This window comes from Harpia harpyja, chromosome 4 (assembly GCF_026419915.1).
Source record: "Harpia harpyja isolate bHarHar1 chromosome 4, bHarHar1 primary haplotype, whole genome shotgun sequence".
Taxonomy (NCBI): domain Eukaryota; kingdom Metazoa; phylum Chordata; class Aves; order Accipitriformes; family Accipitridae; genus Harpia; species Harpia harpyja.
Window position 1 is genome coordinate 31,732,791 of NC_068943.1, and position 27,759 is coordinate 31,760,549.

General features: G+C 35.8%; 1 protein-coding gene across 11 annotated transcripts in view; it reads left to right on the forward strand.

Annotated features, from left to right (window-relative positions):
• LRCH1 (leucine rich repeats and calponin homology domain containing 1) overlaps nt 1-27,759 on the forward strand; it is a 135,180-nt gene that overhangs the window by 81,268 nt on the left and 26,153 nt on the right. For 3 of the 11 annotated variants that reach the window (XR_008235011.1, XR_008235018.1, XM_052786105.1), the window contains 11 exons: nt 734-839; nt 2,349-2,461; nt 6,234-6,301; nt 7,374-7,460; nt 10,227-10,316; nt 10,427-10,463; nt 11,158-11,319; nt 13,504-13,551; nt 14,771-14,843; nt 20,765-20,872; nt 26,629-26,738. Coding sequence is in view for 3 of the 11 variants with exons in the window: in XM_052786105.1 (XP_052642065.1) it covers nt 734-839; nt 2,349-2,461; nt 6,234-6,301; nt 7,374-7,460; nt 10,227-10,316; nt 10,427-10,463; nt 11,158-11,319; nt 13,504-13,551; nt 14,771-14,843; nt 20,765-20,872; nt 26,629-26,738 (1,002 nt within the window). In the remaining 8 variants the exon portion in view is untranslated. The remainder of the gene's footprint in view (nt 1-733; nt 840-2,348; nt 2,462-6,233; nt 6,302-7,373; nt 7,461-10,226; nt 10,317-10,426; nt 10,464-11,157; nt 11,320-13,503; nt 13,552-14,770; nt 14,844-20,764; nt 20,873-26,628; nt 26,739-27,759) is intronic. The other 8 variants (XR_008235016.1, XM_052786106.1, XR_008235017.1 and 5 more) reach the window with 6 other exon arrangements.

A 27,759-nucleotide genomic window follows, 5' to 3' on the forward strand; every position in this document is an offset into this window, starting at 1 on the left:
AATGTGAGCAGGTCCCTGCCGGTCCTGCAGAACAGCCGTGCCGTAGTGGCATGGGACAGAAGCGAAGGCAGCGAAGGGTCAGCGCTTCTTGGCGTAGCCACTATCCGTAAAGTCATAGACAAGATAAGCTTGTAGATAAAAGTAATGAGTTTTAGTGTACCAACTAATGCGGCTGAAAAAAATGAATGTGCTTTTAGGTCAATGAAGAAAAGCCAGCGTACTTGAGAGTTTCTGCTTTTTTCAGCTCCACCAGTTAATCTAATAAAAGGTGTTGCCTCAGCCTACAAAGTTCATCTTGCTTGCTTTAGGCATTAAATTAACAAGCTGCAGGGCAAAGCAGGGGAGAAGAGTCTTGGAGGGAAAGAGAAAAGGACTGTGATACGAGGCTCAGTTTTTCTACAGACTTCGGTGGCTACAAGGAGCCTCTATTTTCAGCTGTCCCGGGAAAGCGCACAGAGAGCAGCGCAGTGGAGCGGTGTCACTGCAAGGAGAGGACTAGTGCAGCGAGGAAGGTAGGGAAAGAGGACAGATTAATTGTTCTGCTTGGCAAGCCTCCTGTCAGGATGTATTCAGCATGACTACAGCTTCCTACAACAGGATTTGGTCACGTTAGATGCTCTGGTATCCTCTCCCATATTAGTTTGCCACTCTTTAGTGAGCACTCTTCTTAATATGTACGTTTTTATCACTCTTGGTTTGAGCTGAAAGCAGCGTTTCTCTTGTCTCTTCTTAGCCTTCTGATGAAGATACTATCAGCTTTAATGTTCCAATGTCGGACATCGTGGAAGAAGATCAGGTTGTGAAGGAAGATTCAGGTCACCATGCTAACTCAAGAAAAGGTTGGAATGTAAAAAAAGTGGAAGTTAAATACAGGGAAATTCTGGCAATAATTCCATGTATAAGACTAAATTCAGTTTGCAAAAATCACAACCCAACAAACATCAATCTTTCAGGAGTCTACAAACATCATCTTTAAATGAAATCCGTTTTATTTACTGCTATTTTTCCTTGGAATTTTCAGTGTTTAATTTTGCTCTGGATAAATACCTTATTAAATTGATTTTTCTTGCTGGTGTTCTAGTTGATCAACAGGTATTTTTGCCACCCTATGCATTTTAATTTTTTTGTAATAAATGCCTACCTACCCAAAAGGCTTTAAGCATGCGTATGCAGTCATGTAAAAAAGAAGAAAAAGTGTGCTACTTAGAACATTTTTAACTATACTGAATTGAGGTCCTTATAGTTGTTTTCCGTAGCAATTCCAATGAACTCGTTACACCTTGTCTCAAGAGTTAGTAAGTTTTGGTTCTGACTTGGGGAAGAAAAGTGAGAGTTGGTTTAAACCATGCTTCCCAACCAGTAATATCAATGTATAATAACTTATCAAATGTACAAAAGCAGAGTCCCTTTTTCTGGTTGGACATAATGTGTATATAAAGCTTTATTAATCAAAGTCAGCATTACCTCTGGAAGCAAGTAAGTCTCTTCAGATTTTGCAAGAAGGTGTAATTTTATATAAATTTTAAGTAACTTATCTTTTTTCTAAATTACATCTACGTACTGATAAACAATGTTTCTCCAAGGTCTGTACATACTAATGATAAATGGCAGGATGAAGTCAGTGAGTAGCACATGCATACACATAAATAGGAGATCAGCCTTTGCCCAGTGTTACATACTAGGTTAAATGAACTTCAGTTGAGATACTCATCAGAATTCAGGAGAATACGAAGTGAGATAGTAAGAGCATTACATCCTACAGTGTTTATTAGCAAACTGGAGAGGGTAAGTTATAGGATCAGACCACTTCAAACAGAGGAGAAAATTCTTACTGCCGCATGCCCCTGGAAATAGTATATGTAAGCAAGAGATTGGCATAGGCTCTGAAGGCTCTGAATCATTTTGTTTGACTTCTGCTAAGAGTTTGAGTGTTTGTTACAGCATAATAACTCTGAAGTTGCATTAAACTGCAAGTCACTGGCTGAGACATCTGAATGTCTTAAAATACTCTGCAGCTGTCCAGCTGTGCTCTTGTACCGGTGCTGGCAGGACATACTTGGTGTAGTTCAAAACTGACTCCATTAATGCCTGTTGTGGTGCTTCTGGTCTACAACTGTATGAGCCCAGGGTATTGATTTATTACAACTTTGAAATGATTTGGCATCACTCATTAAAATGCAAAGGTCTTAACCTGTTTGAAGTTTTTAATACACTTCGAATTTAAGCTTTGTTTTTGAGCTCTATAATTTAATACACTTAAATTATGTTGAGTAACAAATGTTGAGCTGAACCAGAAATCATTCTTCTCTCTCTCTTTTTTTTTTTTTTTTTTTAATTGTTGTTATTAGTGGAATTCCATCAAGGATCTTCTCACCTGATTGTCAATGATAAGTCAAGAGAAACAGGAAACCAGTTTAATGAATCGGATACTCTTACTACTGAATTTATGAGTTACATTAAGGCAAGTTTGTGACAATTTTAAATGGGGGGAAATATCTTCACTACTTTCATAAGTATAGAGCAAACAGGAGTGACAAACTGCAGACATTTTAATGAATAAGAGACCGCAATTGATGCTTTTTGTCATAAAAGATACAGAAGGCAAAAATAAGCAGGTAGGTTTAAAGTGATTATAATTAATCTAGGAGGTCAATTTACCCATAACTCTTTCTAGTATATGTGAGAGTTATCCTTTAACTATATTTAAGGCTTTAAGAAAAAGTGCCAGGTATGATCTGTACGATTTGCTTTATATTTTGAATTGAGCAATTTTTGTATTTGTTACATTAATAAAATGCAAGATGTCTTTCAGTGTCAGCTGTGGTGGCTGAAGTTATGAAATAAAGTTACGGTAATAAAAACAGATTTTCTTAAATGTTTTAAAATTATAGTAGAAATTGAGAGATCTCTAAAGACAAATGATACCAAATCTAAAATAAAATCTATTATTCTAGGAACCTACCTCTTACAAAATTTGGCAACTTCCTTTCTTGATGGATTTAGGGAGTATACACTAACTCTGTTATGAACTTCGTAGATGCTATAGGTGATAGGAAAGTGCATTTGAATAATTGTGTGTATAACAAAACATATGTGTGTGTGTGTATAATGAAGTATGTAAGAAAACACAGGTTATCCACAATAAGAAAGTTTGAGATTATACCCATAAGTCTTTTTTTGTATGTAAAGGTCTGGGTGCCACTTTAATTTCCTTAAGATATTATTACTGAACACTGGTGCTCTGGATTGCTAGTTACACATGTCATAGGTAGTTGCTTAATCCATTTGAAAGTATTACTCTTGTCTTTCTGTCATGGTTAACGAATACTTGCTTAGCAGTCATGTGGCATCTTCCTGGCATATGGCTTCTTGTCAGGGAACTGTGAAAAGTGTTTTCTTTTTGAACTGTTTTTCACAATGAATGACCTTCTAGAAATTGTTGTTGTGTCCTTTTTCTGTTTTAAGTTGTATTTTCCCCATTCATATTGTCATTTACTCATTTTTTTCTATTTGTGTCATTAGATTTAGTGGAATATTTCTAGACTTATGTGTCTGAGGAAGCTGCAGTAGAATCCATAGAAATGTACTACAAATCATTAGTGATTGCTGTTGTGTGGTGGCTTATGAAATTTACTTGCTTTATTATATAGTAAGAACTGCCTGATGATTTTATAAATTAAATGTAGCTAGGTAGACTAGGAGCTTTTGAAAGATTCTAGAGAAATTTTGAGCAAGTGGGTTTTTTTTCTGTGAAAATTTATTTGCTGGATACTTTTGCTAGATGCTTTGTAATGCAAAGATATTTGAGAAATAGTAGTATTTTGTAGCATTCCTGTGGACATGATGTCTCCTCTTGATTTATAGACCAGAAGGGATTATCTAATATGGATATTTTTAGATTAGTTTTCTCCTTCTGTGGAGATTCTTAAAGGGTGCAGTGTATCACTTCCATTTTCCATCTCTTAAAGGAAAAAATGTGCTAGGAAGTAATAGTGGAAAGAGAAAGGATGTGGCCTTTCAACTTCTTGGAAGCAGGCTTCTGGTTCTGCAAAAGATCTCTTTATTTGAGCAACCTTTTTGTTTTTTCTAGCAACAAAACCCTTGCAAGTCTTCTTCAGCTAGTTGCAGAGTCTCTGAAGTGGCAGCCACAGAGGACTTGCACTTAAAAACAAAGTAAAAAACCCAGAAACTTAACAAACTTTTCCCTTTCATAGTTACTGAAGACATGTGGTTCTCAGAAAACTTTATTTACATAGTAAATACATGTTGCTTTTTTGTTGCTATTTTTTGTTATTTACAAACACAAATGTGAATTCAGTAGTGTTGATTAACAGGAAGAGTTATTTATACTTGCTGGATGTTTAGGACGCTACAGGTTATCTTATATTAGCTTGTTCTTTTGTGACTTTTATACTTAAAAAAGATTGAGGGATTTTTTTTATAGGTAAAATGTGATTATTAGTAGTATTTTTAAGATAGTTAAAATGTTAATAAATGATTGAAAGTTTCCTGCATAGAAATTTTCAGCAGGTGCGCGCATTTGAGGTGAACGAAGTAGGTAAAAGGGGATAGAATACTTTCATCCTCCCCTGGCAAAGGAGTAGACACATCTGAAGCTGACTGTATGTAGTATTATGTATATACTTTGTATTTCCTTTCCTCGTTCTTCTCACTTCATCATCTTGATTTTCAGTAGTGTACTATTTGAAGACTTCCCTTGGGAATGTCCTCTATCATAATATTATCTAAAATAGTGTGTTGCAGACACTGGTTCAGTGAAACATAGGTTACTGTACTGAATTTCAGTATAGGAAAATTGCCAGAGTGAGCAGTTTTATTTCTTTTAATTTGTTATCTTATGGCAGTTGAGGTCAGCGGTTGTTGACTTGAACAGGTCGTACATCCATTTTATTCTGAGGATTTTGAACTCAGGGCATTTTCCTTCTTGTGCGAATTTCTGAGTCTGTTGTGTTCTGTGGTTTATATTTAGTCATATACTAGAATGTCTTTTGGGACAGTGGGAGTCTTCTAAAATTGAAAATCTGGTTAACCAAACCATATGTAAAATCAGTACAACTTGCAGGGCAAAAGAGGAGCTTAGGCTTGGAGGATTTTGTAATTTGTCAAATGCTAGTCCTAATTTGTATGGCTTTATTTATGATATCTATATAGTTATGCCCAGAGACTGAGGATCATCTTCTAGAATAAGTGCTGCATTTTGGTCATCTTATGATATGTGCCCTTATGGGAAAAATCATGTACTTCGTTCCTGTAAGGAGAAGAAATAGAAAAAAGAAGGGCTTTATTTATTCTACTGGGAAATGGGCCATCTTTGGGGTATGTTAGAGAAGCTGGTACACTCCTCAGTGACGCATCTTGCAGAGTTGGATAGCATTTATTGGTACAGGGTGATGCGACTGATGTGCCAAACACATGACACAAAAGAGGATAAGTCTTTCTGTTTTGGGCTGTTCATTCTCTACTAGTAGAAATGCGCATCTGTTCAGAAAGCTTCTGTCTTTACTGGCAGCTGAACTAATTCAGTGTTCCTCCCTGAGATGAAAGAGAAAAGAAAATTGCAAAGCACAAAATGGAAGCATGAAAGAGTCAAGTTTTCTAATAAGTATTACTTCATAGTTACACGTAGGACAGTGAGAGCTGTAATTTATGCCTACATTCAACCCAAAATAACTGGCTGACTGATATGAATTCTTCCATGCAGTTTTTGTTCTGATTTGTTTTAAAAAATAATATTCATGGCTTTTAAAATTTTCAAGTAGGAATCCCGTTAATAATTATGGATGAAGTATGTAATTGGTACTGCTTGCGTATTTGGAATTTGCTTGTTCTGTAAACAAATCTGGCTGCGGTAGGAGAGCAAGAGGAGAGTTAGGGTTGTGCTTAATTGAAGCACTGTTTGCATATACCAGAAAGGCACAAATGAAATCTGGGACATAGAATAAAGAATTCTCATGCTGCTTGACTTTCTTTTTTACCGTTAAAGGAGGGTAAGGGCTGTTGACCTCAATAAAATCTGAACAGTGAATAGAAAGATCTTGTAATCGGCATTTTAAAAGGGGGTAGGGTGAGGAGTGGAGCAGAAGTGTTGGATTGCTTCAACTAGCCACCCTAAACTGTTACATAAATTAGGTCAGTGCTGAGTCTGAAAGCAAAATTTATCTGCCTACTTAATTGCAAAGTTCAGTTCTCAATATCATTTTGTCTGCTTACAGAGCAGAGCAGCAGAATGTGATGAGTTATTGAGAATAGAAGAGGACACACAATGGCAAACAGACGAAATGTAAGTATTTTTTATGTATCTGTAAGTAATTAGCTGTGTCATTTAATTAGATTGACGAGAATTGGCAATTCCTTATCAGTTAATAATTTTGTAGACTTGGAGGCATGACAGAAGCACAGCCTTGCACTTTGTGTGCGCTCAATGTTTTATGCATTATTGCCAAATAGAGCAGATGTTATATTACAACTGATTAATTTGTATGCACCAATAATGCTGTAATATTTTTACATGTGTAGAATGCAAGCTTTTTAATGAGGTATTTTGATATTTAGTATGTTAATGGCATTGGTAAAAAAGGATTTTATTAAAACTTGTAAGATCTAAATTTAATGTACATTTAAAAATTTTTAATTTAATTGGAAAAAAATCCCTCAGTCTTTTTTCTTCTTTTGTCATAATTTTAACCCTGAAGCAATCATGAATTCATAGATATTAATTGAAAAGCAGAGCAAGTGAACATCAGTCGCTGAGGCGAGTGCCTAAGAAAAGGGGATTTAACATGACAATGTGCTGTGAAGTTGTCACTCATCAGAACAGTGGAGTCCTATACGATTTAAAAACAAAAACCGAAGGAAGGGAGGAATTTGTGCTTTCTGAAAGAGCCTTACTGGCAGAACTAACAGGAGACTGTGTTTCTAAACCCCCAAAAGAATTACAAATATTGAAAAGCAAAAGAAAGCATGCTGGTCCATTAAAAGAATCATTGTATTTAGTACTTATATTAAAACAGTACATGTGATGAGTGCAGTTAATAAGAGTCAAATACTGGTAAATAAATTTTCAATTTTAGAAGTCAGTCTGTTTAATTGAATGCTAAAATTTTTAGTTCATCACATTTGTTTATGTATGTATGTATTAGGTTGGGGGGGCTTTGTTAAGGACAAAGTGCGGGAGAATTTTTTCAGAAGAAACTTTTTGTAAGTTCAGCACATGCTAGTGTGCACAGAGGCTGGTTTTTCCCCTCTGAAGTGTTTGCGTGCCAGTTGGAAGCTACAGCTCAAACTGAAATTCAGACTACCCTTGATAATTGCTGTTGTACCTCTTTTTTGAATGCTTTTGTTTTCTGTTATAGAATAAATTTATCAGAAGACCAAACTATTGATATAGCAATGATAGAACAACTAAGAGAAGCAGTAGATTTATTACAAGATCCCAACAGGTATGCTTACAGTAGCTAATGTATTAATGTAATGTATTTAAAATTTTTGTGAATTACTTTTAGAGTTCTTTTTTAACTGATAATTGAAAGTTCTCTGGAGTTGTGAAGTGCTTTGTTAGCATACTGATGTTTTTCAGGAGGTGCTTAGATAGTTAAGAAGGAAACTTGCATTCTCTCTCCGAGTATCTAGACAAGGATCCCAGTACATTAAGAAGGATTTCAGCTATAAAAGAAACCTAAATTTAGAAGCGGAGACACCCCTTAACCATTCATTTCGTGTACGCTACTGTGGTTTTCTGAAGTTTTGTCTAGGATTGCCACATTTCTTCTAGGGACGATAAACTCTCCTCTACTTATTCCTGCTTGGTTTATTTTGTGGGAGTGGAGAAGGTCTTCTGGCCCAGCTTCATCCCAACTTAATGGAGCATAAAAAGGAGGTGCCTGAATTAGCGGTGGAGTTTCTGTAGTCTCCCTCTGAAATCAAAAGGAGAAAGAGGAAGAAGCAGCTAGAGAAAGTTACTTAGATTTCCCCTGACTACGGAAGGCAAGGTTTTATAATTTAGGTGCCTGTTTTAAGTGGCTAAAGTCAGGTGGAATGACTCTGGATCTGTGAATAAGCAAAAGAATAAGTATTTAAAAGGAAATAAATGCTTGTCCTGCTGAAAAGGACTGACAAGAGTGGTGTAAGTAGTTCTGTCCAGATGCTTTTCTTCGTGTAATCACCTTCAGAAATCGATTAAGTTAATTTCAAAACTAGGTAACTTGTATTTCTTCATTGCTTCTATGAGGTAGTTGGTTTACAGCTTCATTTCGCTGAAGACTAGAAACCTCCTTGTCACTTCCATCCTTAAGTATCCTTGTTTCTTCTTCCTCCCTTGGCCAGTTTGCCGTAGATCTTTGTTCTTGTGACTATACTGTTTTTTAGTTTAAATGCCTATTTTAATACTGCTTTTTCACCTAGCAGACCTTTGTACTTTTTAGGACAGAAATTCACTCCTGTTAGTATTTGTAGAGAGACAGTTATCTGGCTTTATTTTGAATCATATAAAGAATTACTTGAATTCTTGAATCATATACTAAATACTTGAATCACAAGTATTTTTGCTTAATAAAAAGTCATACAAATTAGGAAAGCTTTTTGGTTCCTGTGGCTTCTGTGAGATAATATACTATTGCTTCTGCAGCTCATATGAGGCTTATTACTTTGTGGGAGAGGTGTTGCAATTAAAAAAGGAAAAAGTCTCATTTGGAGAAAAGTGACATTTAAAAAATTTCAGTTAGCCTTATAAATTTTGTCATTTTGTTTTTTGTCAAATATTGCCCCATTATTTCCTAAATATTTTTTTTTTCTTATTAAATTATTAAAAGGGCAATAAAATACAGAAAATTAATCTGTTTCTCCATGAATATTCAGATGTGCTTTCGTTAGTAACACTATAGTAAATTTGAAATGTGGCTTTTAAAAATGGCTTATGTCATGCACGTCTGTATTTTTCTACTGCTTTTTTACATAGTGGTTTTTTTTTTCTTTTTCTAACCTTAACATATGAGTATTTAATTTACTGAGCACTATACGGGCTTTTCAATGTACGTCTCCCATATGTTAACATCCAGACTTACCTAGCAAGATATACCTGGGTGCCTAATACTTGCCAAATGATGCTGTAGGCTTTCAATCCTCTGAGCCATGGGCTCCTCATCATTTCTTTTATAATTACTGGATTACATGGCAGTTTGTTATATACTTGCATTATATAAAGCAGTGTGAGAAAAATTTGTTTTTCATACTGAATAGTTTTTTGTGTCTTTATTCAGATCCACAGAGGAATTTACATGCTTCCATTGCTCCTTAGTTTAAGATACACAAAAGCTTTCATGTGCTTTTAACTTAAACCTAGAGCATGTAAAAAATTATAACTTTTTCCAAAGAGGTTTCCTTTGTGCATCACTATAACTCTAATCACCTGGTCAGGATAACCTAGCTGAAATAACTAACTCTAACCAGAATTATCCTTATCTCCTACTGAAGGCCATTTAGGAGTTAGAAAGAGAAATCACTGTAGGGGCTGAAACAGCAGGTGATGCTGACACACCTAATGTGCTGACTAGAGTTCAGGGTGGAACATATCAATTGGAGCTATTTTCGCTAACGAAGATGAGAAACTTGTAAAATGCTTGTCCAGTTACTGTTGTCCTAGCGTTCTGCAGAGTTTCAAATCTGCATACTCTACATGCACATAAGCAGCATTTCAGTTCTGGGAAGGAAAAAGATTTCAGACTCAACCTTTTTCAGTATTTTCAGATCTTTGCTTCAGATTCCTATATTCCCTTTCCTACATTCCCTGCTTTCTTTCAGATCATTGTCTGTTGTAAATTTATTGTTGCACTGCTTTATTTTCATCCACTGTAAATTAAATTTGAATGTCTAACCGGGGCTGTGGCTTCTATTTGAATATATAGAGGTTGGATATAGAAATCTACAGTCTTCTAGATAATGGCATGGTTGTTGGTGGTAAAGAGGTCCTTTTGTTTTGATACAACCATTGCTCAGAGTGACATTTTGCAGATGAAAGCATTAATGTTGCTTTGACTGAACTGGTGACAGTGAAGCATCAGGAGGCATTTCAAAAAGTTCTTAAGAAATAACACTGAGCATGTTAAAACCATGACTATAAAAGTATTTCGTATATCCATTTGTTTAAATACTGAACAGAATGGTTACCAAAACTATACCCCAGTGCAATGTTTTTATTTCAAACCTTGCAGATTAAGCATGGATATTTCAGAGAGCAGTGGTGTGAATCTGTATCCCATGGAACCAGCAACAGCTTTAGAATTTCAGGAGTCTACAGTAAAGTGTGTTTATCTACCTTTTTTAGAAAAAAATAATGCATTTGTTAGATTAATCGTATTCAAGTTTCTACACCATGAATTACATCTTTGCATTTGTTTCTCTTTATACATAGCGGTCAAATGCAGATGGAGAAGTCTTCCCTTGGTCAGGTATGTTAATGAGTATATTATTACAAAATATTTGGGGGGGAATGACAGGAAATGAGCCAACAATTTCATCAATTATTAATCTACCAAGGAGGGAAGGGAAAAATTTAGTAGGCTGGAGGACAAAACTAATTCTTCTTTAACATTTTTATGGAATTGTTTTTATTTTTTTTATGTGTATAAATAAATTTTTTTCTGGGTTTATCAGTTACTTTTTCATCTTGGGTTTTTTTCCCCCATGTGTGACTCATGTATGCCAGTTCATAGCTCAGCTATGCATACTCGTCTACCATCCCAACCCCCCTTATCTCCCTGTTCTGGTGTAGAAAAACAGTACATTCATTAAGGATAACCCCAAAATATTTTGTAAACTAAAAATCAGTGTTTTCCCAGAGCACTGTCACTACAGTTACAGAGAGTATATGAAGTATGATTTGGAGTTTTACAGTGTGATATATGCTGCTTATTATTTGATCTGTATCCTGACTGGTGAACTGGTATTCTTTACTAAGTACTTTGTTTAGATTTACATTATCTACCTGTTAGCACTGGAACTGCAAGTATATAGTATCTGCTTACTCGTTTGTTCGCTATTCATCACAGTATTTGTAAGAAATACTTCTGAGGTAATGTTATGCAAAAGAAGATAGAGTTCTGTTTCCAGTGATACATGTCTAAAGAGTTGTTTATCGCACAGAGTTCTATTTCCAGTGATACACAGTCTGAAGAGTTGTTTATTGTACAGAGAGAAAATGCTGAAGAGGAACTAGAATTTCAGAGGAGGAGGGAGCTGATTATGGAGAAAGCAAAGTCTGAAGTGAGAACTTGTGAACAGGCTGAAAAATGGTCATTGAGTCAGGTATGGAGGTGTCTAGTTGCAATAAATGTGAAAACATTTGGAACGGATCATTGCAAAATGATCACTTTGTCTGTGGAGATAATAGTGGGTTTAGGCTCATGAGGTTGGTTTTTTTTGCCTTAGCATGAACCTCAAGGTTTGGCTGTAAATGGGAAGTTGATTAAGACCCATCTCTCAGGAAAAAACTTGATATAATGAAATTAATAAAGGTCTTTTCTCCAATAAAAACTATAGTAGTTGCAGTGGTTGCATTCCCCTTGAAAAAATAAGTCACCTCAAAGTTAGATCTTCCAATAAAATGAAAGACCTGATTCTTCTTCCCCCTCACCCCAAATACTCTTGTAGTTACGTAAGCTGCTAAGTTTTTCTTAACAGCGGTATTTTTAATGTGTTTGATATTACAAACAGACTGTATATAGGTTAAGATAATAGTTTTAAAGTTTCAAAAATATTTTAAGTTTTGTGTACATTGCAACTATCCAGAAATAAAGAACTGTGAAAAAATTAATAATTTAAATATTTGATGCCTATGTTATTACTTCAGAACTTGTTCATATAGGGATTTTTGTGACTGCTCTTGCAAGAAGATTCTGAGAACAAAATTACATAACATTCTGTCTATACTGGTAGTACCTTAATATGGTATCTTAATCTTTTCCAGACAGATTGAATCTGGTTTATCTTGATGCTTTTCAAGTATTCTTATGTATAATCATTACCATCAAATATTCCTATGATATCCTTGTGACTTTGTTAGTCTTAATTTTGTCTTTGTTTTTTCTTTGAAATAGCAAACGCAAAAAAATTGAGTTGGTTCATCTCTTTTGTTATATTGTTGTACGTTGGGGTTACCACGCTTCATTTGGAACAGTTCTTACTACGTTGCTGAGATTAACAGATAAGGCTAATTCAGTATCACAGTGTGTGGTCTCTGTATTTTGACAAACTGTTTAACAAGGACACTGCCGATTCACTTTTAAGAACCTTTTAAAAAGAAATAAATCTTCCTAAACACTTGTAGAGGGCCTGATCTGCACTGCGTGATGCAGGTGAAAGCACTAGGCACGTTCCACACAATGGAAACACATCTTGCAAGAGCAAGTTTTTAATCATGCTGCATTCTGTATAGTACAGTAAGCACTTCTGTAGCTACTTGTGTTACTAAATTAATTCTGTTTAGCATAAATTCAAAATTCTGACTAGTGACTTGCATGCTGAGAGTGAGGTTAGACCTGCAGTGTGGGCATAACTAGCAGGTCTGGCCCAAGAACATAGTCCCCGAGCACAGGAGTGCTCAAACCTGCGAGTCCCCAGGTAGAACTGGCTGGGACCAGATGAATAAGATTTCTTTCTGTTTATTCTAGGTAATACAGTTGTTGAGGTGATATCATGAAAAGTGTCTAAAGCTGAAGAATTTTTTTTCAGCTTGAAAAGTAGCCAAGAAAGGTCATGAAGCAAAATGGGTGCCTAATCTTCCTTCCCATCTTGCTAACTTTTGGAAAGCTCTGTGACTGTTGGGACCAAGTGTTTCAAGTGCTGTCTTTTGGTTTTGTTTCCATTTTTAATCGATTAAAAAAAAAAAAAATGGCCCTAAGGAAATGATTTTGAATTGAATTATAATTTGTTTTTACTTATGCCAGCTGTGTTTCTGCTGACTGAGTTATGATTGATGCAGGATTAAGGATTGTATTTCATACTTATTAACATGATTGACATGTTTCTAATTTAACTGTAGCAGAAGTCGTAACAAAAGGTATGTTACATTGCAATTATAAAATTAATTGCTTATGGAATACTTCTCTCTTCAAATCTGTATTAAAAAAAAATCTATATTTGCATATTAAACTCTTAGTGATAGTTTACAAAATCTGGGAAACAAAATTGGATACTGCATTTGAACCAACAAACATTAAAATCTTATAAATGCAGTTATAATCACTTAGGATTCAAACTCAAAAATGAATGACAAATCTGTGAATAATTTCCACGAAGTTTTTTAAATGTTGTTCAACTAGCAATAAAAGTATTTATTATTCATGAAAATTAATTGTTTCAGTGAAAAAAAGAATGAAGTATTAATGTGTATCTGTTATCATGAGTAAAATATCCTGTTGTGGCATATCACTAATATAGTTGCTGAAATGGTCTTTTTTTTTTTTTTTTCCTTCCTTTCCAAACACGCAGAATGATCTAATTGTTTGGAATACAAGTGGGCAAACCTCTCACAATGAGGTAAGATGCTAGTGCTATTTGTTTGTCTCTTACATGTTTTATATGAATGGTTTATATACTAAATGAAACATGTAATTGAATATCACAGAAAATATGGCTGAGCTCATCAGTAATGGCTATGTGGTTTATTTGACTTGTACTTCATTCCTGTCGTCTTAAGGATTTACTAGGGTATAAAAATATGCTTTCTGATAAGCTTGTTTCTGAGTTATGTACTTTAGTATAAAACATTTCATTTTTTTACGTTTTGTTTGTTCTGCCACATTTTCTTTTTTTTGACTCTTCCTTGTTCCACAAGAGTTTCTATTGATTTCAGTGCAATTTCTTTTTGCACAGTTGTGTCATGTCCTTGATTAGTTTTCAGAGAGGAGTCTGATTTTATTGATACTATTGCTTTCACAGTGCGAATCTCAGCAGAAGGTCAAAAAGGGAAACCGCAGGGAGCTCCTTATGGAGATTTTTTCCCTTCGTATTTTCTGTGCAGAAATAGGGCTTCTCCCTCTACTTTGCACTGTGTATGAGCATCTTGCAAATTCATGAGCACCCAGCCACCTGCCATCGGTCTTGGTGACGGGACTCTGATAGTTCCTGGCTCTCTGAGGAATCACTTTTTAAAGAGGATTCCCATTATGGAGTTTGGTTATAGGACTCTCTTGATGTTACCAGTGGTGGTATGATGATTATACCTCGCCTTCTGTATGCTGCTGCTCCATTCTTCCTCCTGCAACTGTTAGCCTAGTTCAGGGTCAAGGACGATCCTGCTCTGAGGTGTATGCTTAACTTCCTCTTTTCTGCCTTTTAGGTAGAAATTCAGTGTTGCGTGGAAAGTACCGTGCAGAATGGTAGTTTATTCTGTGAAAGAAACGAACGTATCTAAGGAAAAAATGTCTTTGCTTTGTTTTTCTAAATGTACTGTGCCACAAAACTGTATGTTTGATGGAACCAAATGATTACATGGGAGAAAACAAATAATTGAGCTTATTTATAGCTTGGGGGAATATCTTGCAGTCTTTGGACAGAAACTCATTTTTTCCAGCAAAGGAATAGGATGCAATAACAAAGAGAGACTATTGTAGGTTTGAGGCTATATTGTGATCAGATTATGGTGGAGTCATTGTAGCACACAGTATTGTTAACTTTTGCATTTTATATAGTCAGTTGTGCTAAGATACTCTGGATGTTACTCTTAACTTTAGATTTATGTTCTTGAATTACACAGAACAAGGATAAAAGTCCGACAACGTCTCCTACTACAAACACCACGATCCCTTTTGGCCTGAAGCCGCGATCAGGTAATGTGGGAAAGAAAATTAACTGATATGTATGCACTGTTTTCTTTTTTCTTTTTTTTTTTTTTTTTTTTTTACATCTGTGTTATTAATAGATGTCTGTATTTTTTTCCCTTAAGAAGGCAGTGATGAAACATTTTCTGTACAACAGTTAGAAGAAGATTTTAACATTTTAAGGTTGTAGGTTTGCATCAAGATTGAATTTGTAACAAGTATGTATTTGGCATGTTACGTCTGGATCAATTTTCATCCCTTACTAGTAAATTAGGCGTTTTATAAAATAATATGTATGTATGTTTAAAAAAATATGTGTATATGTATATAAATACACGTATTTTATATATATACACACACACATATCATCTGGGCTGACATACTAATTGAAATACGGGTTTTGCTTAATTGGTATGCAGTTCAGATTTTGTTGAATAATGTATGTGAATAATTAGACTTGTTTGGAAAACACTTACGCATTGCTCTGAAAATTGCTCATTGCAGTGAGTCTTTCAGTACTTATGCTTGTGTAAGGATCAAGCATTATAGAAAGATTAGATGTTTACTTCAGCCAGCAGCTGAGTTTAATGCATTTGCAATGCACTAAATCTGCATAACCATCAATCTTTTAACAAGCAGCAGTTTATTTAAAAAAAAAAGAAAAAAAACCCCAAACAAACAAAATGAAACAAAAAAATACAGATGTATTTGAGGGCTTGGATAACAGCTTCCTTTAAAAACAGGATTAGCTACAGGATTAAACTCAGTTTTTATCTTCTCTGTGCTGAGGTAGTCAATATTGTTAAGTGATCACACATCACCTCTAAAGACTAACTGTAGGTTTTCCAGTATTTTTCAACGTCCTAAGACCGTAATTCTGGTTTCTCGCATTCACCACAAATGCTTTTAATCAAATGCTGGTAAACCACTACAAGCTTGTAGTTTCCATAACAAAATATCTTGGCAATAATGGCAGCAGTTTCACATTTGAGTGTTTAAGAAATTGTACCCATAGATTTGTTTTTCAAACAAAAAAGTTATAAAAAGCACAGGAAATGGTATTGAACCAACCTTGTTTCATGAAGAGGATATTTTAAATTTCTCATGTAGTTATGACTTACAGTTTGACAGATCTGTTCAGCTGCATTTCTTAGTTTGTTGGACTCTTAAACTCTGGCTCTATTCTTGTATATTCCTGATGCTTTAGAGATGTTGTTATTTCTCTATATATTTAAAGCATGGGTTAAATGATGAGCAAATGGGTCCTTTCAGGATTTGGAAAAAATAAAACATGGAGTAATATTGCACAGTCCAGTGGCAACATTGCAATAACACTGTTGGGAGAAAGACGTGTGAAGGCAAATGGGCCCGTGCCGTGTTGCTGCTTTCACGGGATGTATCCTGTGTTCTGCTGAGCTGCCAGTAAAATCTGCTGCCAGGGACTGGAAGCAGCGTTGTGGGAGGGAATGCAAGACTGCGACTTCTTGTTCAAGCGTTAGTTTAACGTGCGCTTCCAAGTCTTGGTATATCAGTGCGCCAAGATGTCCTATACTTAATGATTGTAATAGGTCAGGGCAAAATAGCCTATTGAATCTTTTTAGAGGATTTCTAGGAAGAGTGGATTGCTATGGATTGCAACAAATCCTCCAAGTCGCGTAACGGAAGACCAGATGGGCACAACTCCTACAGTTCTTCCCCTGACTATATTGCAGCTGTGTGTAGCCTCATTGAATACCAAAGTCAGTTGGTTATAATCTGTTGATTTTCTACACTGTACCAATTCACATTCATATATTTGAATCGCTTTGAGTATGCCAATACTATAGTGTCTTCTGGTCACAGCTATGTGTTGCAGAAAACTTGATAATCTGGATTTATTTTCCTTTCCATATCGTACGCTACAGAGTCACCAAGCTACAGCCATTACTGCACAGTCTTTCACCTCATCGCATCCAGTTTCAGTCATGTTACCTTGAATTTATACCATGGTAAAACAGGGGAATTTGGCAATAGTAAAACTTTAGGTCCAACTTCAGATAAAAAGACAGTATATTAGCTATGTGGCACAATGTAACAAAATGAAACCTTGCAAAGGAATAGTGAAGCTGGGTATTGTTTTCTCTCCTGTTCCCACCCTAGAATTACTCTAAAAGTAGTATTAAAATTTGTTTTGCTAACACATAAGAATAATTTACAGATAGAAGTAGTACATGACTGAAAATAGTGGCAGGTTTGTGAATTCTGCGTGTTTTTCCCATTAAAGCTGGCTAGCTTGCATGTCTCTAGTTTCTTCACTGTATTTCCTTTAAAACTTTGTGCGAGTTTTGTGTGAGTTTGAACTATCCTATCACTGTCTGAATTTGTCCTTGTTAATTATATACTGCTTTATTGCCCTAGAGCTGAGCTATTCCAGGGGTCCAGCAATTCTGTCATCCAGGAAAGTTTTTCAGCTCAGTTTGTAGTCTATTTTAATAGCTTTTTTCATTTAAGGTCTTCATGGCCTTAGAGGAAACCTTAAAACTCTTTGGAAATGATTTTTAGCTATTTAACTTCGTTAGAGCTTACATTTGAATTACTTGCTTCTATAAATCTTTTAAATCTGAGTGCAAGATTAAAAGAACATTAAAGTATTCTATCTAAAATGTGTACATCATGTTCTGTGGAAAAAATAGTGGCAAATTTTCAATGAAAATATATGGAACCATACCCTTCTGAAATTTGAGAGTTTATTTTCACTGTGTTTATTTTCATCTATTTTAAATGAATGTTGCTTTCTATTTGACTTCCCCCCCCCCGCATTGTTCCATAATGATTTATGTCTCTTGGAAAGGTGAAAGTAAACTGTTCTAGACTTCTGGTAAGGATTCCAGTTTTTTGAACTACACACATAAATGGAAGTGCTTCCAGAGGATAAACCACAGTGGCTTAAATTTCTGTGTTAGTACATACTTATATGCGTTCAGGACTGAAGGTCCTTTTATTCTTTCTTTTTAAAGCTAGGGAAAATATTGGGAAAATTCATATCTGATGGCTGACAGGATACCCAAAGAAAATGTTTCGAAAGGTAATGAATGTGTTTTGACTTCTTGATGGATTCTTTTCAAGGGTCAGATGTTTACATAAAAGGTAAAAAGAGAAAGGATTTTTTAAATTTTTCAGACTATTTCCTCCTGTATTTTAAATACTTTTATAGAGTATGGGCTTCTCAAATTCACATTAATTTTGAAAACCTTAAAAAATTACTATTGAAAAGAACCCAAAATTACAGGTTTTCTTAGAACCATAGTTTTGCTCTTGGGAAGTACTTTTGCTCTCAAAAGGAATCACTCAAAAGAGCTAATAAATTTAAACTCCTTGTGCTTGATTCGTGAATTGATTAAAATGTTCAGAGTGGTGCTAATTGTCAAAACTGAGTGTTGCAAAGTTCTTGCCACGATATCTTTGATATGCCAGATCTTGAAGCCTAACAGATCTTGCAGTACTCAAGAATATTTTTTGCTTTTGTTCTGGGCCATTTTGAGATCACTGTGTTTCATAATTTCTGCTGAACAAGGTAACAGCAACACAGACAAACAAACCAACCAACAAAATTGTGCTTTCAGAGGCTAAAAGAAGCACTGCCAAAACTCAAAATCACAAAGCAGTTTGTATTGTGAAGTGAAAAGTTGTTCCCTTGCAACTGTTTACTTAGCATAATCTTACTTGTGAATCCAGTGTCTTCATTTTTCATAGCCTGTAGAGAATTTGAAGCACGATGTTAGTAGACATGCTTACCTCAGTGTCTTTTAAGTTTGTTGGAACACATAATGATCATTAGAACTTGACAGTATTTTTCCCTTTTTTTGAATGCTAGTTACTGGTTTTCTAATCTCTGGATATTTATTCCTTCCATTTGTTTTCTTCCCTAACTGCATTATCTGTGCACTTTGGAAAATAATGAGAATCCTAATTGCCAGCATATTAAAGTCTGTTTACCGTGTGCCATAAATCTGTATTCTGTTACCCAGGCTTGACTCTGCTCAGAGTTTAGGTTGTGCCGACTCAGGTTCAGCTGATCTGGTGTCCCAATAGCCAGAAGCAGTAAACTGGCTTTGGAAAAAGGCATGGCTAAAGAGAGCAAGCTCTTGAAGAGTTGAGTGTGAAGAGAAGTTGAAGGTGAAGTTTTATATGACACTGTCTGAATTATTATCATGTTAATACAGATTCCAGAATTGTGGGAAGGAGAATGTCTATGCAATTAAGTTCCTTATGATTATTAATTTTGAATGGTATAAAATAGGGACTTCCTGTGCTTACTGAAACTTTACCTTGGACTTTCTTCTAATATTAAATAGGTTTAGCTGCTTTTTGATCTACAGAGTAATTTTAAATTGATTTAGGGTTATGGTTTAGCATTTAGAATAGAGGTAGTTTATAATCTCCAGTTTAGTTTGAGGAGCATGAATGTTGCTTGTGTGGGGGATTCAGTAGATAAAACAAGGAAATATATGTAGGGAAACAAGAAATGAGTGAGTTCATAATTTTTGTGGCAGAAGTGGTAAGGAACATTGTGATCAGATCCAGGAAAAGCTCATTAAGAAGTGGCATCATTGTGAAAGGCAGAGAAAGAGAGATTTAAATTCTGTGTCAGAAAATAGGAAACCAGTGGGAAGCTTTGAAAGGATGGATGACGTGCTGAAGATAAGCAGGGAGGAGATACTTTAAGGATGTCAGTGTCCAGTTCTGAAACACTAGAGAATGGCAGTTCGAGGGAAGCTTGGGCAGAAATCCTTGCCACAGTCAAGACAGGAGACAGAATTGCAGAGTAGATGTGGTGAGGAAGGAATAAAAATGTCTGCTGAAGGATTTGAGGAACAAATAAGAGGTGTTATCATGACTAGTTGAAGGAGAGAAGGCAGAATGGATGGAAAATAGGGACTTTATTGCTGTACAAGTTTAGCTCTGTATTGAGTTGACGGGTGCTCATGAACTGTAGGCATGACATGCTTTTACAGTCATCTGGTGAATAGTGTCCAGACTCTGTTGCAGCTTCTGTGGAAATGTGCAATTTTGCATGCTTTAGGGAGCCCAGCTGGATCATTGCTGACTTTGTGTTTGTTAGAAGACCGTCTACAGTGCAGATTTGCCAAGGTTTCTGGTGCAAACTCGGGATCACCCTTTGGAGGTATTGCATGTCTGTTCTCGTCCCTGGAAAGTCAGTAAAAGTTGCGGAGGACCAGAACTTTCCTGGGGTGGTGGGGCCATTGTAGGTTTGGACTTATTGCTGGGGGAGTCAGCGAGAAATAAAAGTAATGCTGCATGTACTATTAAGTGAATTAAAAAGAAAACATCTGTACTACCTGTACGTACAGAACATATTTCAACAGAAAGAGAATCCAAGGGATAATATAGTTGCTACTTATCAAAATAAGCTAGGAAGTTATAAAGTAATAGTATTTTTGTATGGATGTGTAGATTGTGTTTGGGGAGGAAGTGTTCTTATTACACAGTTACAAAAAGTACCAAAATTCTTATTCTCTGAACTTTTCCTTGCTGAAACTTCACAGCTGATATATTTACTTTCTGATTCAGAGAGTCAAGATTTTTGTCAGGCTCTAATGTAAAATCTATGGGTACTTTTTCTTAAAACTTGGTTATAAACAAGTTGTGTGAAGTGCTATGGTTACAATGATCTTGCTAAGCTTAACAGCCTTAACTGCGCATAAAATGTATGATTTGCAAGTACTAACATATAACTTTTCGTTCTTTTTATTCTGCACCATCTTTCATTCTTTTCTCAAAAATTATACATTTTGTATTAATCACCTTTGAATTACATCTTTGTCATTACCATACAATCCTAATGCCATAAATGAAATGCTGCTGCCCCCTTTTATCCCCACTCCGGTCCTTATACCACCGTGGTTGGACTGGCTATCACTCCCCTCCAGCAGACCCATCCCTCAGTCTTCCTCCTATCTCCTTCAACACACTTACACAGGCACAAACATGGGACAACTTTAGCTACAGTATCCCATCTGAAGGAGACAGTGACAATGGTAGGTGTTCCATATATAACTTACTTAATTTTGTGTTTTCAGAAACCTGAATATACGGCAAATGCCTCATGTGGCTGAGGATGAGGGACAGTACTCTTGAGGGGATGTTTACAAGACTGAATACCTCAGAGGATGCATGTTAATTTACTATAGAATATGTAGCAGTATCAAAAGTAAATGAGTGAAGAGTGTCATTTTTTACAGGTCTGGCAAAACAACTTTTCCCATGATATCCACTCCAAGAACTATTTCCAATATAGGTTTATTTACATGATTTACTTTCAAGGGTTTATAAAAGTTGTACTCAAACAGCAAATAATTTTGCTACTGTCGTTTCCGCATTTTTTTTATTTATTATTTTTTTGATAGATACTGTTAATAAAAATATCCTGCTCCCATCTGCAGTTATTGATGCAGGTGCATAACTAACTTAATTAGAAGAGGAATCCATGAAGAAAAAAAGCTGAAACAACCAGCTAAGCAAAAATAGTGATTTCTGTCCAAAAGAAACTGTTAGTAGAGCTGTCAAACTTCTCTGTGCATAGTGAAGGCCAGGCACATTAGTGAATGTTGTTACTGCTTCTTTTGCTTTGTTTTTCTCCAGGGCATTTTTGTCGTAGTACATTGAGTCTTGTCACTAATACGCAAAGCTGGCTGTGCCTGGGGTATCAGAGACATCTACTGCATTAGTAGTTAAACGTCAGATGGAAGAAACGGAACCTAGACAATTGAACCATTTATAAATATTTGATAGGCAGATGTATTTTTTTAAAGTAGGTCTGTTGTTCTTCCAGTTGCCCTAAATTAGAAGGCTGTTTAGGTGTTGGAAGGCAATGAAGCTGTCAGAAGTATCAGATTGAAACTAAGACCACAAATCTTGTATGATAAATGCCAACATGTAGTTTAGAATGCCTACATTCAGTTCATTACTTGATAATACTCGCTATTCTTGATTGTAAAACTGTAGAAGACAGCATATGTAAGGAATCAGCTCCGTAAAGGAAATGAGTATGGAATATAAGAATTGTGGTAACGGTAAGTTGAAAAACTGAATTTAGTTCATGATTGTATGAAACTAACTTGATGTTTCGCTGATGAATATTCTGACAGAGAAAAGGGAAAGCTAGAGGTACTTCTAGCAGTGCAGAATTTGATCTTTGTTAATCTAGACTTGTTACTGTTTTACCCTTCTAAATGAAATGAGCAGTATAGACTAGTGTGTGCTTGTGCATTTGGAACAGATAGATGTCTCATGTCATTCAAATCTTAAGCCAATTGCAAGTATCAGTGTTTATTACTTTGGGCTGTTACAACAGAAAACTGCTTTTACAACTTTTTTTTTTTTTTTTTTTTTTTTTTAACCAGGACTGTTGCCTTTCTGTTTAGAGTTTGTTATCTGGGTCTAAGTCTGTTATCTAAGGTGTATCTTCCTCTGGTAGGAAGTAAAATGGACCAGAGACCATTCTCTGGCACTGAGGTTAGTTGGCACAGCATGATTCAAATCCATACCAAAGCACTCTTACTTTCCAAAACAGGATGGCTGCATTTAAGCTGCCTTTGGGGAACGTCCTTTGCCTGTGCTATTCCTCGAGCTATACCAAGACATTGCGTAGAAGAGAGGTGGGTTTGCACAGACCAAAACTGTGCCAGGAAGCAGCAACGTTAGCAGGATGGATGTGTGCGGGCCGGTGCTGAGGATCCGTGCACCAGCCCCGTGTAGCTCGCTAGTATAGGTGTAGCCTTTGATATAGAAATGCCATGCATCAATGTAGTATCTTAATACTTCATATCATCTATAATGTAACCGTCTGGCAAAAGTAATAGAGGAGGTGAAGTCCAGAATTTTTGGGAGGTTATAAGGCTTGGAACAGACAGGTCTCCCAAGACCAGTGCGCATCCCATTGTGGAGGCTTTTGTTTAGCAAATGACTCTGTAATAACTTCGCTGTTACTTCAATTGGGATTGAATAAATCAATCAAAGAGAAATCTAACTATAAACATTTAGCCTGACTTCATCTCTGCCTGTGATTAGTCCAGCCTTCTTTTTGTCTATTATATTTAGAGTCAGGTTAAATCATTTTGTGGTTTACCTGAAGGATAATGTTGTCAAATGAAGTACTCGGGACACTAAATTCCTTGATGTGCTTGCTATAAGTAGTGCACTTATGTGCATTGTAACTCAGTAACTCTGTACAAAAATGAAAATTTTCACAAAGAAGTTTGTCCTTGACTATGGTATGTCGAATACATATTGTGTTATTAACTATTACCCATTTAACTTGTTGCAACTCATACGAAATACTTTTAAAAAAAATTACTGGAACAAGCATTACATAATAACCTTGGTTGAGCATGGGTTCAAAAACCAGAAACTGGCTCTTGGAAGGAGTCAAAATTAGACCTTCATCTCTGTGAGGTATGGGCTCCCCTTGCTGAAAAACGTATGTAATGCAGAGAAGCAAGCAATACTCAGGACTGCCCAAACTTCCTGTATTAGAACATTTTTCTTTAAATTCAGTGTATAATTGAAGCTTTTATAACTAATGCTTTTGAATGTGTGGAGGTTGTTTTGTTTTTTAATCAACTAAACTTACTTTCTTTCATTTAGAAACTTTTAATTGTAGTTTCCTACTGCCTTGAGATTAGTTTTCCTTTTTCCTCCTGGTGGAATGTAGGTCTCATTCATGAATGGAATTGAATAAGTAATGTTGATATTTACTTTTCATTAACAGATGTTTGTAGTCTGAAATTGGAAGGAAGTAGGTCTTGGGACATTCATATTGACTTAGCAAAGGCCTAAACAAAGAGAGCTGTGGCCAAACTGAACAAAGTCCATAATAATACTTTGACACTTGCAAGATTGAACATAAATATGAACTAATGCTTTCGTAGAGAATAGTTTGAAATGTTGCTGCTGCCAGTAAAGCTACAGTGGCATTTAAATACCATTTCAATATGGTATTACTCTTCAAGCATGGTTTTATGTAGGTATTTCATCTGTGAGAAGCAGCAAAAATCATTCATTAGAGTTGTACAATGAACTATTTCTAAAATGAAAATCTTAGAAATTGCAACTACAGTTTTTTAATAAATGTGATAGGAGATTTTTGTTTCACCTCCTAAAAATTTAGGAGCAGTCTCCAATAAATTGTACAGAGTTGCTAATGCAGAAATTTTAATTCAGTACAATTCTGGAGTTTAATAGAAGCCCTGGGTAAGATTTCTGCACTTTGAAAACTTGGGAGTTGATTTTTTTTTTTTCTTGTTGTTGTAGCTGTCCTAAACTATCCGATTTACTATATGAATTATTAAATTACATTTTAGATATTTCTAATTGTTTAATTTTCACCATATATAATTGCTTTCATGGGAAATTTACCAATGTATTAATGAGTTTAAAATTATCTAAATCAGTAGGTAATGCTTTTGAAACGGCGTAGTTAAATCAGGTATATGGATTGTTACACTTTGTAACAGCAGCAGTTACAGCCGTTAACAACCTTTGGCTATGTGCGGTCATGGTTTACACATGCCTCTCTACAAAATGTTGAGAAGTACGTATCTGCTGATACACTGTGCTTTGGAAATCGAGTTCTATTCTGAGCTTGCAGTTTGCCTTCTACAAAGGCAAAGTTTGAATGTCGATACAACTGTGGACCTATTGCCTCTGAAGGCATGGCTCTGCTACTCTCAAGTTACGTGTGGGAGGTCAGCATAATGAATGGTTTTATTTATTTATGATGTGTGCACCTGCGTGTAGATCCTTCTGCATGGTGACATGGGTGAACCTATGTAGCCCACCTGGAGAAGGGAACGGAGCTACAGCCGCTAGCTGCAGTTCTCGGTCCTGCACGTTCTCTACGGGACGCTATGCCACTCTGCCTGTGGGATTTTTGGCGACGTTAAAAAGGATAGAGTTTACTAACATAAAACTGTAATATTTAGGTGTTATATTTAAAAGCAGCTTTGTTTAAACAAACAGCCTTTCATATGGCATTTCCTGAAATTACTGATTTAACAGCAGTGTAGCAAATTTCAGTTGCCTGTGAAAAGTTAAAACTGCGACTGTGTGAGTCAAGTTGTGGAAGGAAGCAAGTTTGGTAACTGGCCATAGTTTATTCTATCTTGATTCCTCACATAAGTAGCCTAAGGATATGCAAGGAGTTTTTTGCCTTAAGCTCCTTTTTCAGTAAATAAGGGAAAGAACTACTTCTTGCTGGCTGAACTGCCATAGGTGGTGTCTGTCTGTCCCTTTGGCTGGAGAGGTAGCTTAGATTATTAATTTTGTTACTTAACCAACCTGCGTACAGCTAGGTGAGATTCCTGGTGACTAGACTTGTCTGAGATTTCAAAGTATTTCTTGTGCAGAAACTTTGTCTTGTTTATCTGAGCCCTAGATGTCAGAGGGTGCAATTTTGTATGTTGACCCTAAACTGATTTGGGGGCTTCATTAATAGTTTACTTTTGGTCAGAATGTAGATGAAATTTCCTTTTACCAAGGGTTCAATGTTTTATTTTCTTAGATATTTTGAGGACTGATTTTTAAAATTCAGCCTACTACCCAAATCACAATCTAAATAAAATGACTGATGTGCCACAATTTTTAATGGAACATCAGAATTACTGTGATTACACCTATGTGTACCTTTCCTACAGTCAAGTGTAATTCATCTTTTTTTACTCCTCAAGTAGATGCTATTGGCAATTCATATGCTTCTAATTTTCTGATGTGCCTTTTAGTAAATAAAAGGCTCCTCTCTTCTATCCTGTTACTTACTGACCCAGAAATCTTTCTTTAATGGCCTTAAATTAACAAAACTGAGATGGAGCAGTAGCTGTATGTAAAAACGGACGTTTCTAGGCTTTGTACTTCCCACCCCATTAATTGGTACTTAGGGTTTCATGTTGCATTCAGGAGAGAGGCGGGAAAGTAATAATACAAAACACTTCTTTCTTTTAAGCAGTATCATTTTCCATAATAATCAAGTTGTCCTATAATTTGAGTGGCAAACAGGTGACAGTTGCATTTTGAGCGTACATCTTCTTGTTCTTCTGAACCATTCAAAACGGTCATTGATCACAAAAAAAGGAAGCGTAGAGGTGCGTATGTGCAGAGATTTCATGTAATTATTTGAAGCAACTATATGTGGGCAAAGTGAGACAGTTGGCAGGATTGGTGGGAAGGAGTACTGCAAAGAGTTTGTGCAGGGCTACATTTGCAATATGACTTTTTTATGTAGGCAGACTTACTGAATGGCTAAGTCTGCCTACATCAGTCTTTGTTTGGTGGGTGGTTTTTCTTTTTTTAGTATAACCTTATCTAGTAAGCAGTTTGTTGTGTGTCGGAAGATGCTTGTCACAGCTTGTTACACAATTCAGCATCTTGCAGGAGACGGTTCTACTTAAAAGAGTAAGAGGTGTTTCCTTCCATGTTAGATGCAAAGTTTTGTACAGACCAGAATCTCTAAGGGACAGTGCCGGTGCTTAATCATCTGACAAAACTTGCCTGTTGAGATTAGGATTTGGTTGAAGAATCTTCCACTCCATTGATGGCGCAGGATGCTGCTCAGAGCAATATCTAAAAAATAGCCATTTATGATTGTAATCCAAGATCGTATTTTTCTGTCCTCCTGAGGACAGAGAAATTTTCTAACAGTTTTTGCTGGAGGCAGTACCTAAGGATTTTGCTTCATTTAGAAATTAATAAATCAAGGTGTTAGTTTTTAAACTAAAATCTGTCTTTTTTAAAATCATAGTGTTCTTAAGACCACAAAGAAATTTGGAATCAATAGACCCACAATTTACAATTCGAAGGAAAATGGAGCAGATGAGAGAAGAGAGAGAGCTTGTGGAACAGCTACGTGAGGTATGTGAGTGTTGGTAGAATTAATTTGTGCTAATGGAATGCATTTTTAAATTTTTCTTTGGGAAGCTTGTCTAAGTAGGAGAATACTAAAAAGGTTAAATGAGGCAATATTACTTCTGCAAATTACATTGATAAGATTATTCCTGAAGTGCTTTATCATGGTCAGATGTGTGTACTTCAGGAAAGGTTTTGTAAAAATGGGAAATAATAATGAGAGTTACCTGAATGACATACAATTAAACAGCATGCCTTGCACTGGTGGAAATAACAATTTCTCAATTTAACTAATTTCATCAGAAAGGATGAAGTGACCACTTAAGAGATAGAGAGGTATAGAAACTATTTTCAAACAGCTGGAGAAGTCTTCAACCTAGCAAGTAAAAGGCATAATGAAATCTATTAGTTAAAGCTAAAGTTAGAAACTTTTTTTTAAAGCAGATAACTAATGCTTGAAACAGCTTTCTTAGAAAGGTAATGAGTATTTCATCACTTGAAAATCTGAATATACAAGATGGTTTCCTGATATATTGTCTTGAATACAGAAGCTAGAGCCTGATGCAAAAATTGCTGCATGTGATTGCATAGGGCCTGTGTTACACAGCTAATACCTAGGTAGCACTGTTTGTGTGACACCTATTTGTGTCAAAAAAAAAAAAAAAATTACAACCTTTGCCTCAAGGAGTGTTGTGACCCTGAACCTGTCAAGGTTTCCAGTTATGTTGTGTTACCCACAGAAGAGATGGTATTGTTGCACTCCTAAACGCAGTGCAAATCCTGAAAGTGTGGTAGGTGACTTTGATATCGCAACAGAATTACAAGATTATTTGTTCTTATGTCATTAGCTTCATGGAATGACTAATTCCAAAATTATTCATTTATTTTAAGTAACATGTCTTGTATTATTTAATTTTAAAGCAAAAGGCTTCACTTTTTTTCTCCTTACCAAATAGTCTTTAAAAGGCGGGTTGTTTAATGTAGAGCTATGGGGACTTTTAGATTTTCATTCTCTTACCTCAGGCCC